General features: G+C 43.0%; 1 protein-coding gene across 3 annotated transcripts in view; it reads right to left on the reverse strand.

Moving 5' to 3' along the window:
- LOC125906329 (seizure 6-like protein) overlaps nt 1–16821 on the reverse strand; it is a 109548-nt gene that overhangs the window by 21225 nt on the left and 71502 nt on the right. For all 3 annotated transcript variants that reach the window (XM_049604929.1, XM_049604926.1, XM_049604930.1), the window contains exons 7-10: nt 16599–16765; nt 15899–16093; nt 8325–8463; nt 4647–4843 (exon numbers count right to left, since the gene is read on the reverse strand). In XM_049604929.1, coding sequence (XP_049460886.1) covers nt 4647–4843; nt 8325–8463; nt 15899–16093; nt 16599–16765 — 698 coding nt within the window. The remainder of the gene's footprint in view (nt 1–4646; nt 4844–8324; nt 8464–15898; nt 16094–16598; nt 16766–16821) is intronic.

Consider the following 16821-nt stretch of genomic DNA (forward strand, 5'->3'; position numbering starts at 1 on the left):
GAGGGAAACGGAAGGAAAGACAAATAAAGATGAGAGGAGAGAAAAGGGGAGATGAAAAATGGAGTCGGCAGCTTTAGGAGAAAAGGCGGAATTAAAACAAACAGGAAACTGAATGTAAGTTAACATTTCCTGGATAGTGCTGATGTTAGTCTACATTTTTATTTTTCTTGGAAATATGTTTGATTGATTTTCAATGTTTTTATCCCACAACAAAAATACAAAACATGTTTATTTGACATCAATTTAACCACTTCTCCCCGTGATTCCATCCCTACCGTCGTGCCAACCAGCATTAGTTCAGGCAGGACACGATGTCAAGCTCAGCTCACATCTCAGCTACATCAGCTCTCAAACAGCCCAATCAACTGATGGATCAGCAATAGATGAATCTCATTCAGGGCGCCCTATTTAAACTGCTCTGGCCTGCCTACTGTTGCTGCTTCCTCTGCAGGCCACTTTGCAACCCGCCTCCACCCCAGCTCCTCCTTTTCATGCTGTGTCTGACTTATCAATGTCATTTCTGTTTGTCATTGATGCTGCTCTGTTCTGTTCCTACGGGTCTTTCCTGCTGCTCTTCCTGTCTTAGGCTTGTCATGCAGGCGCATGGAAGGGCAGGGAGGCTTGCCTCTCTGCCTCAGACTCTCCTCATTTGGACATGGAAGGGCAGACAAGTGTGCTCTCTTTGCCTTATGGCTTTCTACGCAGGTGTGTGGAAGGGTGAAGAGGTGTGTTGTCTGTGGTTGTCATTGCGACCCAGTGAATGAAGTTATTTTTTCTCCGACTCCAGCTGCTCATTTTATAGTTACAGTTTACTAATAAAACTCTCCACAGTATGAACAGTGGTTACATGAGCCTCAAAACCAGACACAACTCAGCCCTGAGCAGAGTGACCGTCCTCTACTGACCAATCAGACTGCAGTGTTCACAGCTCCACCTTTTAGTACCAGATCTGTGTGCTAGGTACCCCAACAGAGGGGTTAAAAAAACGAATGTTGTAAAAATGTGTACTCAGTGTTTTTATGATCATATGCTAAGAATTAAATAAGCAAACAACAAAAAAAAGTTATGATAAACTGACATAAAATTCATGTCAGACAAGGGTCAAAACTTTTATGTGTTACTGTGTTGTACTAAACTAAAAGTTTCGAGTGCAAGCTGCTTCCAAAAAAATAATTTAAGTGAGAGAATTGAGGTTTACTTTAAGTACATTTTGCTGTTACATGCTTTTACTCTGGTAAGGTTTTGAATGCAGGACCTTTACTTATTGTTGAGCATTTTCACAGTTTGGCATTAGTACTTCTACTTCAGTAAAAGACCTGAACACTTACACCACTGCAAATTTAGTTTCATGTTTAAATAAGGTTCAGTAATTTCCTATAACAGCTGCTCACTGTGGTTTTTGTCAAACAAACAGAAGGAAACAGTGCATTTCTTGGGGACTACTTTCAGGTGCGGAATAATACCGAGGAGGCTCAGGGTGATGTGGTGAAGTAAAAATGGAAAACAAAAGGTGAGAGACTGACCCGATGTGTGACTTTCTTCATTTTAGGCGAACAAATTGCAAAAAGTGCATCTGATGTTTTTCTGTATATACACATCACTTCTAATGAGGGCAGTCAAACAGCATTACAAACAATCTTTTATTGACTGTTGTGTTAATGACAACACAATCCATACAACAGTGCTCCCTCGCCATTTCCTTATTGACAGGTCCAAAGATTGGTGCAGACAAGTATGGATATGCAAACAGGTGATTGAGGGCATTTCGAGCTCACTGTGGGAGTTCCACAGTGACTGAGGTTTATAAAACAGAGACACACACAGCTTTATGAACCTGATAAAAAGAACATGTACGAAGATTTTTATGCATCTGGCAGCAGGGTGTGTTGATTGAAGATATATTTACTTGTACTTAAGTGGGGGCTGGAGCTTTGTTGTAGCTTCCTTTTGATTTATTAAACTCGTGTTGCTCTCCTCTTTTGATGAGAAAGTAGTTCTCAGTTGTTACCTTACCTCTGATTTCTTTAATTGTTAATAAAGTCCTTTGTTTCACTTACGCTAGGCTCCCTTGAGTCTTTTTCCCAGGTTAAATTTTATTGCTCTCCCCTCATCCCCTGGGCGTAATGTGGACACGCAACAATTTCATGGCTCAAACAGGGTTGAATAAGGAGACTGAGTGTTTGTCTTTGTGGTGATTATTGCCAGTAGCCATCATGGTCAGTATTGATGCTTGGATGTCCTTCTAGCGTTCATTGAGTGTTCACACAGCTATGTCGGTCTAGATCATGGATGTATTAAGAGACCTGGATACAGCACTGAAGGCAGGACCCCGTTCATTCCTATGAAAGTTGCTCAGGGGCTGTGACAAGAGTATCTGCGGACAGCAAATTTGTGAATCCTAGAACAGCAAAGGCGTGACACCTTACTCTCCCTATGACTGGCTAGTATCTGTTGCTGGAGTGGTTAGATTTAAGCCTAGTTCACATTACATGATTTTCACCGTGATTTTGACGTCGCAGAGGATCTTGAGAGCCACCTTGGGCCGGAGGTGAGCCAGCAGATAGTCTGCCATGACGAGTCCTCATGTGTGAACAAGCCTACGAGCAAGTCGCCCCCTCGTCTGTGACTGGGACTGGATATCTGGCATGCTAGAAAACTGGAGAAGTCTGACACGACTGAGAAAGAGCAACAGCCAATGAGAGGCGGGATACGTCCCACGTCAGCACGCAGGAGGACGGAAGAAATGTGAGGAGGACAAGCCGCAGGGTTGCCAGGTCCGCTTATTAGCCGCGACTTTGGGCTCGTTTTTTTGTACAGTCGCTTACAAATATAGTAGTAGTCGCGGGTTGCGTTTTTTTGGGCATGTTTCTAAAGTGGAGTTGCTTATTTGGGCTTGCTCTCTAAACGTCACCTTCTTCTATATATATCCGTCGCTTCTTTTGGGCTTGTTTCCATAGCCCTGGTTGCTTGTTTCTCTCCCAAGATCTGGCAACGCCGACAAGCCGGCAAGCAACAACAACAATGGCGGCGTCCACAGGATCACGGGGAGTGCGTTGTGTTTGGACCCAGGCCCTGGAGGCAGATCTGATTCAACACTGGGAAGAATATCCATGCCTTTACCATGTGTCGTCTCCAAGTTTGGTGAGCAGCAGCTTGGCCGTTCCACTTCCCGCATACTCAGGGAACATAACAGTCATGAAGGAACTTGTCTCCCGGTGCAACAGTGTGTTTCACTGATGTGTTTATAACAACAATGAAGCTCAATTTACGTCTTCAGTGGGAACCAATGGGCTTGGAGCTGAGAGGCACAGACAGGAAGTCAGAAAGTGCTGAGAGACGGACTAAAATGTGACTGGGTTTGGTCACCTTCATCACCTTTGTTTGCCAGCTAGGGCTGCACGATTAATAAAAAAAAAATACAACTAAATCACGAAATCGATTCATACAACTCTGCAATCTCATTTCTAAATGACGACGATTGTCCTGACACGTCATGCTGCATTCATGTGTTGACTTATTTGCTGTGCAACAATCCCAGTTGCTATCAAGTGTTTGCTCTACCAACAGGATCCCCCACCCCCCCCGAAGGAAACAAAATATTTTATTGATATTATTTACCTAGTTTATGTGCACTCATTTTATTGTAGCTCCAAGTGTTTTCCTGTTGCTCGGCTGCGTTTATCTCCCTCCCAATGCGTCAGCTGTGAGAGACACTAGACTGACACAGGTGACCTCATGTTACCTCTCATTATTTAACTTTAAGTGCAATGACATGCTCCAAACAAGTTTAATTTATTACTGTAATCAGCCTAAAACAAGCCTGTGTTGCGGCTCAACTCGTGTCTGTGCAGCAGCCCAGAGTTTTAAAAGTGTCGGTGTGTTCAGACCTTTTGTAGCTTAGTTTCTCTCCTGTGTTGTTGTTTGTACTCTCAGGTATCTGCCTTTGTTTACTGCGTCATGCTTGCTTTCAGATGGATCGGATTCGTGTTACTTCACTGCAGATGAAAGACAGTATTTCCTGTTTTGGCTGCGTCACAATAAAAGCTACTGAATGGCAAAACAACTTGAGAGTTTTATTGTGAAGAACTTGAAACATTCACTGTTTTACGGTCGCTTAACTCAAGACAAGCACGTCATATAATGGTCAGTGTGTTAATTATTTTTAAACTGTAACTTCTATATTCAGCAGTATTTAACTTAATCTGTTTGATGTTCTTGATGAAAAGAGACTTGAGTTTTTTTTTGTTGTTGCTGTTACAAGAGACTTTTGAGTTTAAGTCCAAAACTTTGATGCTAGTCCAGCATTTTGACAACGACTGTGTCAGACATGTTTTTCCACTTGAGCATCTAAGAGTGCAATAAATGTTTTTGCTGAGACGTCTCTTTTCCAATGTAAGTCAACCAGAAAAAGTCTTTTTGGCCCAAATGGCATCACGATTTGGACCCTGGAAATTGCAGTACCACTATGAAAATTGGCTTCAAAGCCCGACTAACTTACTGGAGGCCTTTTTTGTTTTTTAGAGAAACTAGAAAATAAGAATCATGTGAATCATGTTCTTAGGGGGAAAAATTCATGATTCACATTTTACCTCCTTATATCTTCACAGTAAAGGTAGGACAGGCCCTGGTGGTGCTTAAACTCTCACCCATATAGTTGATGATGAAGCCCTCGCCCTTGCCGAAGACGAGCCCTGCTGGATCGGAGTGGAAGGTGACAGTCAGGTCGGGGGTGGTGGAGGAGAGCTTGAAGGGGCTGCTCCCTCCGACGTACCGTCCCAGGATACGAGTGGTGACCTCGTCGCCGTCGGTGATGGTCAACATGTCGCTGTCACTGATGTTCAGCCTGACAACAGAGAGAGAGAGAGAGAGGGAGAAGTGTATTTAGCCGGTGGTATGAGCTCAGGACAGGTTGTGATGACTCACAGTGCAGTCATCATGTCCGCAGTCGACTGTGTGGGAGATGAGATGACCTCAGAGGCTAAACGCTGCATTCATCCACGGGCGAGGTGTTTAACAGGCTGTAAACATGCCGCTGCGTTTTTATTGCCCCGGCGACGTTTGTTTCACCACACTGGCAGAAGATGATGCAGTTTCTGAAAATTGAATTATCTGTAAATATGATTTGACATAAATCTAGCAAAGGACTGAAGGATGTAATTGGATTAGTGCTCACAGGCAGCGTGGCTAAAGTTGTCAGATCCATTTCAGAGCATAGAATAAAATTATTTATGTGTGGAATGAATAAAAATGAATTTTAAAGGACAGAGCTGGTGATATTTAAACCTTGATTATTGTACTGCTTACATCTTGATATGCCTTAATTTATACCTTATCTTTCCTTACTTATTTACAGTACATGATGTGTAATTGAGCTGTAAAACACACTGTGGTGAATTTATATACTTATTATTATTTTGGGGCTGTTGCAGAGTTATTACTTCATTAACTACAATTTTAATACCATTTACAGGACTTTTAAAATGTATGTATTTAAGTAAAATGTGAAGAAATAGTTTCACATTTTGGGAAATGCTTATTTGCTTTCTTGCAAAGAGTTACATGTCGAGATTACAAACAGATTATACATGTCCCAATACCCCCCCTTAGTCCTACCCCTTGGCCATACGCCCATATTTGCGCGTTCCTGCGAGGGGTAGTGGTGTCCCAATTTCTTTTTGCGTGTAGGGGTAGGGGGCATAACGAGGGGTAGTGGGTATGAAACTAGCCCTTCAGAGCGAGGGATTTCAGATGCTGACTTGCCAGCGAGGGGTATATGTCGCCATGGCTACCACCGAGCAAGAGACGGGGGAAAAAGTTAATACATAGCTAACTTTACCGTCATCAGGTTGCTTGTTAGCTAGCTAGCTCGCACTATCTGGCGCCTGTCATCTGTCCTGTTCTGCAAAACTGTCAGACTTTTCACGTTACGATAACACGCCAGCTAGTATAACTATGCTGCCTCGTAATGTTAGCTGGTTAGCTTGCATCCCCTGTCATACATATAATTTCGTCTTCTGTCACTCATCAAACGAAGCATGATGAATACAGCAAACGCGATAGGTAGGATGAACTCAGCTGGAGACTCCACTGTAGATGCCCACTGGAAATGTAGATGGCTTCCAGCTTCCTGTTTAAAATAGTTAGAACGTAACCGATGTGGTGACGTAGTGAGGGGTGTCCCAATTCCTAGGGAAAGATTTCAAACCCTACCCCTCGTTGCTTCATTTCAAGGGCCAAGGGGTAGTGGGCAATGGATAGGGGTAGTGGACAAGGGGGGGTATTGGGATTGGGCCTAACAGCTACCACTCCGATCTCTATACGCTAAGTATTAAGCTACAGCCAGCAGCCAGTTAGCTTAGCATAAAGACTGGAAACAAGGGGAACTAAGCAAATGGCAAAAAAAAAAAAGTTAGCCGCGTACATTTCTCCAAACCACGGATATGCTACATTTGTACGTTATTGTGTAGCAGATGCGCTGAAACTTTACATTTCAGCAACACTAGTTATGTGTGGTTAGGTTAGGCACAAACCACTTGGTTATGGTTTGGGCTTGTTTTGGCTTAAAATACCAGGTTTTGAGGGCACAATCCTGTCGAGAAACACGGTGTTGTGTCAGTAAAAAGACAACTGGTTTTTGTGGCACTATCCTGGCAGGAAAATAGCGATGGGTTGCTAAATAGCGCCCAAATCTGGGGACTGAAAAGCTGCAGGAAAACAGCAGTGACTCACTAAAACACAACCGGTTTTGTTGTTTGTTGGTCTTGAATAGTGGTCTGCAGCCGAGGTCACACACCATCCATCGCTTTAGAAATGTTGATCTGATACATAAGAAACATCCAGTAACTCTAAAGGCTCATTAATACTCCCTTTACGTACGAAAATAGATTGTCTGTATCAAATGTTGTAAATGTCACTGCCCTCATACCGCCATGCTTCCTTTATGTTGGCATAGCTACAGCCAACAGATGGCAGTAGAGGGCAGAGTCAAAAGTCACATCACAACACGTGGACGGTTAATTCTTTTCCCTGTGTCACCAATTTGTTAAATCCTGCCATTATTTAAATGTCTTTGTTCTCTCGTCTCGTAACTTGCTTGAACTGCGCTACACTGCCTCCACAATCTCCGCTAGTACTGCTCCATTTCGTCTGTATCTGTAAGCTTTCAGGAAGCTTTTGGTGTTTTTCATCCATTCAAAAAAAAAATTGTAACAACGATGAGTTACAGTTTAACAGAAGGTTATCGAAATAATTTAATCATACAGCTCTTGAAGACTGTTACTGACCATGTTAATCCAATTCTGACTTTTCAGGACGCAAACAGCAGTCTCCTTGGTCAAAGTCCTGCGTTTGTTTGACACATCCATCCATTCCAACCTTTTTTAACAACCTACCTTAATCTGAATGTCTATAGACACATGACTGTAATGTTTCTTGTTGTTACAGCCAGACTTAGATCTGTTTTCAAGGATGTTTCGGCTGCATAACGTCTGCTAATAGATTCATCTTCTCAGCCAAATGATATGTCACAAATTCTGCTTTTGATGTAACATAGCCCAGATCTGGTCCACTTTATTTCAGACAACAAAATCTTGCACATGACAGCACTGAGAGGTCTTTATTGGGTCCATTTTGATCTGTCATGATCTGCCTTTGCATTGACAACAAATACAAGCCACAGCTGAATTAAAAATCCTCTGTTGGTTTTGCGAGGCCTCAAATGAATTGTCTCCGTCCTCCATCTCTGCTCTCTTCCTTCATGCTGGTTATTTAACAGTTTCTAAATGTAACTACATTATTTTAAGGGGCAGAGCCTTTGCTCATCATCTTTGGAATAAACTCCCACTGCAAATTGAGGAGGCAGCGCTGATATTTCCTCTTACTTTCTATACACTTTTGATAAGAAGCACTCAGACATACGCCGTCAGAATAATTTAAAAGCTGCTTGACTGAAATAAAACTTCACATATTGGCTTTAAATTTAGTATTCACATGGAAGTTTCTGAGGCATGAATGTGAGAGGAGAGACAAAACAATCCAACAGCATTGCACAGCGGCCAGTAAAAGTACAGAGTCAAGACGAGGGCAGAACAGCTGGGTGAAAACTGCAGCAGCAGTCTTATCAGCACGCTCTCTCTCAAGTTGTCAAGTTTTGGAATTTAATGGTTCAGTGTGAGCAGGGAGAGAGAAATATCAGTAGACGGGGTGCTGGACCCCTCACTGAGCCTCCACATGCATTTTTAATGATAACATTGGGCTCTCTGTGGAGCCAAAACTTTGGATCAAAAGTTCTGGTGTTTACGAGTCAGTGTTGGTGCATTTCTCACAGTTGTACATCGAGCAGCACCCGTTTGTCCTCCCCGACGTGTATCCTCCAGCTGCAGTCCTCTCCCTCTCCGTACCACTCCGGCCAGTTTGGAGAGAGGATCACCCCGCCGGGACCGGTCAGGTCACCTCCACACTGTGCTGCAGAGAGAGAGGACGAGGACAGAGTTAAAGTCAGAAAGCAGCCAGTTAGCTGAGAGGATTAAACAAACAAGATGTAACATGTTAATCAGAGAGCCTCAGAGGTTTTATAGATTGATTGTGTTACCTTAATATGGGGTGCCGTTTGTAAAGTGTCTCACGCTGAAAATAACATCAACATTTTGCCACATTTAGCTTCAAACAATGTTTAAAAAAGTATTGTGATTTTTTTAACATCACCTTTTACCACATTTACAGCAATATTTGTTAACTTAGAAATATATTAAATAGTTAAATCTAAATATTAAATGTGGCACCTAAATGTTAAATGTTAAATCTAAATATTAAATCTAAATCTAAATGCTAAATCTAAATCTAAATCTAAATGTTAAATCTAAATGCTAAATCTAAATCTAAATGTTAAATCTAAATGCTAAATATAAATATAAATATAAATGTTAAATCTAAATCTAAATCTAAATGTTAAATCTAAATGTTTTGGGTGAAACTAAATATTTAGCTAATATGCAAATTCACACTGCCGGTCACCGGAAGTACCAAAATAAAAGCTCGAGATGGTCAGACTGTGTTTATAGAATCAAATAACGAATTAAAACCAACTTATCGGGGGAAATGGACACTTGAACATACATTAGCGTGATAATAACTACCTAAAATAACAAGAAACGTGTTTGGAGAAATTTTATTTGACGTGTACTTTGAGTTGTTAGTGTCCCTTCGGAGGGATTAACAACCTAAGCTAAGCTAACAACCGTCAGTTCTTAGCCCCGTTAGCAGTGTCTGTAATGACTCATTAACTCTTAAACGGTCTGTGAAAAAAATATTTTTTTCCAGCGGATGTCTTAGTTACAACATGATTGAGCTAGCAAAGCAGTTTTGTGTTGCTATGTGTGGTATTTATTCAGTTTTGGGAAATCACGATGTCTAGAAAGCACCAGTGGCCGCAGCAGCAGCAAAGCTATCAGGACGTCATCTGTTAAAAGCCTCCTGTTGTCGGATACGACATTAAACTACTCCAGTTAGCTCAATCATGTTGTAACTAAGACATCCGCTGGAAAATATATTTTCTTCACGGACCGTTTAGAGTTAGTGAGTCATTACAGACACCGCTAACGGGGCTAACAGCTAACAGTTAGCCCCGCTAATCTACGATAACCATGTTATTAATTTCGGACCGTGATAGTAATGTTTGTTCAGTCATAGTGTTTATAGGCTTTACAAACACCAGATTAGTCTAAACGGTGATACAGTGATGTGAAAAACGTGAGATGTGCATATATATATGTTGCTAAACTCCGCTGGTTTTCTAAGTATTTGTAAACAACAAGGTGATTCCCTCTGAAGGGACACTAACAACTCAAAGTACACATCAAATAAAATTTCTCCAAACATGTTTCTTGTTATTTTAGGTAGTTATTATCACGCTAATGTATGTTCAAGTGTTCATTTCCCCCATAAGTTGGTTTTAATTCGTTATTTGATTCTATAAACAGTCTGACCATCTCGAACTTTTATTTTGGTACTTCCGGTGACCGGCAGTGTGAATTTGCATATTAGCTAAATATTTAGTTTCACCCAGAACATTTAGATTTAACATTTAGATTTAGATTTAGATTTAATATTTAGATTTAACATTTATATTTATATTTATATTTAGCATTTAGATTTAACATTTAGATTTAGATTTAGATTTAATATTTAGATTTAACATTTAGATTTATATTTATATTTAGCATTTAGATTTAACATTTAGATTTAGATTTAGATTTAGATTTAATATTTAGATTTAACATTTAACATTTAGGTGCCACATTTAATATTTAGATTTAACTATTTAATATATTTCTAAGTTAACAAATATTGCTGTAAATGTGGTAAAAGGTGACGTTAAAAAAATCACAATACTTTTTTAAACATTGTTTGAAGCTAAATGTGGCAAAATGTTGATGTTATTTTCAGCGTGAGACACTTTACAAACGGCACCCCATACCTTAAAGTCGAGCTGTTATTAAAGGTACGTCAGAGAGTGATATTAATCTGAACATTTAACTCTCTGCAAGAAAGCGAATGAGACTAATTCCCAAAATGTTGATGTTTTTTGGGAGATTGCAGCTCTCAAAGCATCAAACACACTGGAAAACAGCATCAGGCCTCATGCAAGGGAACAGATTAGTTTTCTGGATTCACAAGTGGTCCACACCTGCTGTATGAATCATGTGCATATTCTGTTGGACTTAAAAGTCCACTGTTTGGGAGTTAGGGGGATATATAATATAATAACAATGTTTTCTATAGTGTGTTATAGCCTGAAAATAAGAATCATTGTGTTTTCGTTATCTTAGAATGAGCCACTCGCTTCAGCCACCACAGTTCTCCTACAGACTCGGTACACGGGAGAAGTTCCAGTTCTGCAACCTCACCCCTAGATGCCACTAAATCCTACACACTGGACCTGGTCAGTTTTTTTGGGTGGCTAAAACACATTCCCGTCCACAGTAGTACAGTGCTTAGCTTCCACCAAACTGGGGGCCTGCCGACCACCATCTGCTGTAGGTAATACACTGACTATGTGTAACAGGGTCAATTTTTCAGTAGTAATATGTGTAACAAAGTCAAACGTACATTTGGAATATTAAGCATTATAATTACACCAAATGTGTTTCAGTTGTTATTACCTGACACGCTCAGGCCTCTGTAGACAGTATGTGGAACGTTTGATACCCAGTTTCTGTCCCCCTACGTTCACCTTTGGGGTTATCCTACCTATGAAGGGGTGTCTCCTGCCTTACCTCTCCCCTTTTGCTATTGTGTTCCATGGGAGAGGTAAGCGACATTGCTCTCATAGTAACTTCAGTGTTTTAGTGCTGTTAAGCTATGATTATAAGTTCATCTTGTGCTAACATATTCCTGTGTCACTTAATTTGTGTAGTTAATTTGGTTTTTGTTTTTACCTCTTGCTGTCAGGTATGTTTTCTGTGTTTTCTTATGCTTAATTGAATGTAACATGGCCGCCCTTTTGTTGTTGTAATCCACTGGAAAGGGGCTCGAGTTATATGGTCATAATTGACGGAGTTTTTTGTTTCTTGCTGTCAGTTGTCAGGAATAAACGGAGATCACCTCCAAAGATATACACGGCCTGGGCCTCTTCATATCTACACTTCATATCAGACAACACTAGAGTCCACCGGTTACACATGGATAAGTGCCTCATACAACCCTGTGGTGGTGCTGATTCCCCAGATTTCAGCAGGTTGGGATGAAGTGTGAGAAGCAGTTCCCATCCACATAATAAAAAAATATATTCACTTGTAGAAACAGGTCTTATGAAAGCCTTTACAATGACGATGTCACCACAGCAATTAAACGAACCAACGTGTTTATATATGGGGTGGGGGTTATGTTGGGTCTTAATGAAATAAAACAATAAATAAAATCACTATATAAGGTCTGCGTCAAGTTATTGTCAGGTAAGCGAAACTCTTGCATGAAGGCGACATAGTGTAAAGGGATTCTTTAATACAGTGGTTCCCATATGGTGGGTCCTTGTGCAAAAGTGGGTCCCGACTCCATTTTGAGTGGACTGCGGTTTGACAAACTTGACTTGCAAACGTGTCAAGTTTGTAAAAAGCACACTTTATTTTGAAGTATAGTGAATTTCCGGCACAGAGCTTTTAGTTTAAAGTGCCATTTCCTGCTGTGGAGTGAGTGACTAAAGCCTGATTTATGGTCCTGCGTTGACTCAACGACGTCGCTACGTTGTTGCCATGACGCCGTCGTGAACCCTTCGAACTTCTCTGTCACTTTGTTTCATCGCGGTGCAATTCACCGGCAGAGCGGTAGGAGGCTGCGTTCCTTTCCTGAGTGGTTGTCGTCGTCTCTAGTTGATTCTTTGTTTAGCTTGCTTGCTCCGGTCACAGAGAAATGAACACAGAGCATGGACAGATGGCTCCGGCCGTACCCGTATCCGTATTGAACGTTGAGCATAATGGCATATATATAATGAGCCTTAATACTGCAACATCTACATCGCAACAGAAGATGTTTAAAGATGGCGGGGATGGTGCAATCAGGAAATACGGAAACGGAAATGCGTTGCTACCAAGCAAACCAATCACAGCCCTGCCGGTCTGCGCTGGGTCTGCGTCGCCTCGACGTGTAGTTACATTTTTGGGGAGGTGCACGTCAGGCTACGCCGGGGGCTACAGCGAGCCTTCTGCGTAACCACATACCCTACGACGTTGCGACGTCGTTGATTCAATGCAGGACCATAAATCAGGCTTAACAGACAGCTACATGACAGAGACAGCAAACTAGACCACTGACATGACCAAACGCACACATGATGCTGCATACATTAAACACTGTGGACCTTGAACTCATGACTGAGGAGTAATCGTAACCCTGTGGCTGGACCAGTTGGGAAACACTGCTTTAATATTCCCTCTACTTTGTTTTTAAGATGCACAAAATCATTGTCAAACACCACAGCAGAAGGCAGCACTGTTTTCTCAAATGCGCCTAGAGACCAGAGTGTCTGGCTGACAGTGTTTGCTAACACAAGGTCTGCATTCGATTGAGGAAGGGTCACAATGTCCTGGGTGCATTTCCTCAGCTCTCTTAAGCCTTACTGAAGAGTGTCGTCACACCCTGATTGGCCCAGAGGGGAAATGCACCAAGCTGCTCTCCATTCTTAATTCGGAGTCAGTGCCTACACCTTGCACAACAGGTGGCCTGAATTACCCTTAAAGCAACTCCTGGGAACTGTGACATCCAGCCAATAAAGGGATTTGAGAGCAGGTACAAAACAATGAGGGACAGCTACAACCTCACTTCAAAAGATCCAAACTATGCCTTTAAGTAAAAGTACAAAAGAATTAGAAACAAAAGCTAAAACTAAAAGTTCTAATCATGCAGAATGGCCCGTTTCAGAATAAAATCTAATACATGTTTTTATCAGAATTGCTGATGCACTGAAGTGTTCATGGGGCGGCACGGTGGTGTAGTGATTAGCATCATCACCTCACAGCAAGAGGGTGAATGTGAGTGTGAATGGTTGTCTGTCTCTATGTGTCAGCCCTGTGATAGTCTGGTGACCTGTCCAGGGTGAACTCTGCCTCTCACCCAGTGTCAGCTGGGATAGACTCCAGCCCCTCCACAACCTCCAACAGGAAAAGTGGTTACGGAAAATTGATGACTAAAGTGTTCATCATTTTAATGTTACAGCTGGATATGGTGGAGCTCATTTTTAGGACTTTATATACTGCTGGGGAGTTTAATCTGTAGTAGTCCATCATCATTAAATAGTTAAGTTACTGTACAGTAACTGAGGTTATCAAATAAAAAAGTACAATATTTCCCTCTGAGGTGTGATGGAGTAGAATGCATGTAGTTTTTATTCTTCAAGACGGCTCTTCAATGAAACTTAAGCAGAGCAAAAGAGGAAGCCTTACTGTGCGTTCACACCAAACGCGATGAACGCCACAAGTTTCCATTCAAAATCAATGTAAATGACGCGATGACACGTGATATCGCTTCAGGCGACGCGTTTCAGGCGATAAGAGCGACACGATGAAGTGACGACGTGTCCATCGCCTCATCGCGTGTGTCGCTTGAAGTTGAAAAATTTGAACGTTTCAAGCGACATCGCGTGACGCTGTGCCGCGACATCCAATCAGCGTTCATTTACATAAAGAATTTATAAGCAACTAACCGGAGACAGATGGACAGGCGCTCCGCAGCTGGGATGGAGCGCCTGTAGTTGGTGTCCAGGCGGGAGATCCTCGCACCGATATGGGCCAACAGGTCCTCAAACTGGGCCAGCGTCAGCCTGAAGTACCGCTGGAAATGACTGTCATCCAGACGCAGCTCTTGCAGGAGGTGATGATATTCACCCAGCTGTGTGCATTTCTGGAGGATATTGTGAACCCAGACACGGCGGCGTTTGGGTCTCCGATCCAAATCAGATGTCCACAACAGATAAAGAGCAGCTACGGTAGTTAACTTAGCCATGGTTGATGAGAAAATAGCGGAAGGTGAAGAAAATTGCGGGAAGAGGGTTGCGTCATCGCGATTGAAGCGATGAAGCGATGATCAAAAAGGTAACATTTGTGATCAAGCGACGCAATACTCGCTTTACGGGCAATGACATCGCATCCATCACGTTTGGTGTGAATGCACAGTTACAGAGCAAGTTGCTCACATGTTATGAACATGACGCCTTCATCAAGTCAAAACAAGTGATTTACGACAAGTTTGTGCAGTTTGCTGATTCTTATATGGAATTTTTGTACAAGTGAACTTCATCGGTGCTAGTGAGCCATCTAATGGTGGTGTGGGCCTATCACTGAAACACCAGTGAAGAAGGGGACACAGCTGATGACCCCAGTGAAGCTTTTACCCATCCATGGCTCCAACCTTCACTTACAGTTGCAAGTAGGTAAAGAACACCCATCCACTTTCATCCGCTTATCGGGGGCCAGGTCGTGGGGGCAGCAGGCCAGGCAAAGCATCCCAGACGTCGCTCTCCCCAGCAATGCTTTCCAGCTCCTCCTGGGAGATCTTGGGACGTTCCCAGGCCAGATATGTAATCCCTCCAGCTTGTTCTGGGTCCACCCCGGGGCGGAGGGGTTTGCGTGTCCCCGTGATCCTGGGAGCTGTGTTGTCCAGGACTAATAGCCCCTGGGTCTTCCAAAGCAAAGTCGTCCCAAGGGGAAGGGGCCAGACTAAGATTGAGTCGAGAAGACCTTGATGAAACTGCATATTCAGACATCAAGCACCTCGACCAGTATGGGGACACTGGGGCCCAACCCTAGAGCCAGACCTCACCAGTCAGCATCTAGTGGCCAGGCCTTGGGCCATGGGGCCCGGTTGTCCCAGCCCAAGTAGATAACATGGAGCCTTCGTCCTGTAGGCCCACCACCTACAGCGACAGGATTCAGGGTACGGTGCATTGTGTGCTGGGCGGCAGGCATGGGTGGGGCGGGGCCTTGGTTGTGCTGATCCCTGGCATTGCCGACTGGCTCATCAACAACTGACCAGTTAAACTCCACCTTGATCAAAGTTAGGTATGTTTTTCTCCTGTTAGGTTCTCCTCTTAGGGGGAGGTGGAGTGTTCGGCCCGGTCCAGCGAGGAAAGTTCAGTCTGCACAGACGTCTCTCCTTGGCTCTGCCTTCCCTGTGCTTCATCTTACTTTTCTTCCTACCTATGTTCTTTCCTACTTTTCTATCCATCTAACCTTAACCCTTTGGCTCCCACTCATAAACCCCCAGACGGCGCCATCACTCCCACTCATCGTCTCAAGTATGTGCATCAAGGGATTTTAACATCTAGTCCTGAACTGAACTCACAGAAATAAAATGAGAGGTTTCAGATAAAACTCTGACAGTGTTGTTGTCTTCCTGCTCTCAGTGTTACCTTTGCACAGCGGCTCTGTGTCATTCCAGTATGGATCCCTCGCACTAATGCACTCGATGACAGGTGGGCCTTGTTCCAGAGCGTGACCCGGGTCACATGTGAACTGGACCACAGCTCCGACACTGTACAGTGGGTCAGAGGTGGTGAAGTTTCCGTTCTGCAGGTACGGCTCATAGCAGTGGCCACGCTCGAACGCTGGAGGAGAGAAAATGCAAATGAATATCCGAATGTGTCTTATTAAACTCACACCATGCAGCTCTCTGAATATGAAATTCTTTTCTCTTCCTCATTGTGATACCTCTGTGTCATTCCCAAAAACAGATGCCAAGATTATTTGGTAGCATCTCCCCCAAATAACTGTAATCACACATTGTCCATAAATCTTGTTTGGACTCGCAGAGATGATTCTTTGGTTTCTTTCTCTCTTCTCTGATGAGGATAAACATGTTGGACAGGATCTTTCCATCCCTCAACAATCAGCCAGAAACTGAAAGCTTTAGCTCAGATTATGTTGGACGACCGGCCCACATCACAGCGATCCAGCCAAAATCGACTTGGCAGTGTAGGATGTAAGCAGGAACACAGAGCCTTGCAATCCGCTCTGATTTGTTTACATAATTACACTGTAATTATAGAAATAAAACAATGCATCTTTGAAACTGTGCTGCTGGTATTTTTAGATGTACAGTAGCTTCTGTACCTTCGTAGCGGATGTTGAATCCCGTGTTGTGGTTGGGCTGATCGGTGATGAACTGGATCCTCACAGCTGGTCCTTCACTGATCACTCCCTCAAAGGGTATCTGTCCGCCCCGCCCCGAGTCGAACAGCACCACGGAGCCGGCGTCCAGCCCGCTCCACAGCACCAGCCTGCAGTGAGGAAACACTGTGTGCATGAGTGGCTGTGAGAGTGACAGAATGAAGGT

Source organism: Epinephelus fuscoguttatus, linkage group LG18, assembly GCF_011397635.1.
Source record: "Epinephelus fuscoguttatus linkage group LG18, E.fuscoguttatus.final_Chr_v1".
Taxonomy (NCBI): Eukaryota; Metazoa; Chordata; class Actinopteri; order Perciformes; family Serranidae; genus Epinephelus; species Epinephelus fuscoguttatus.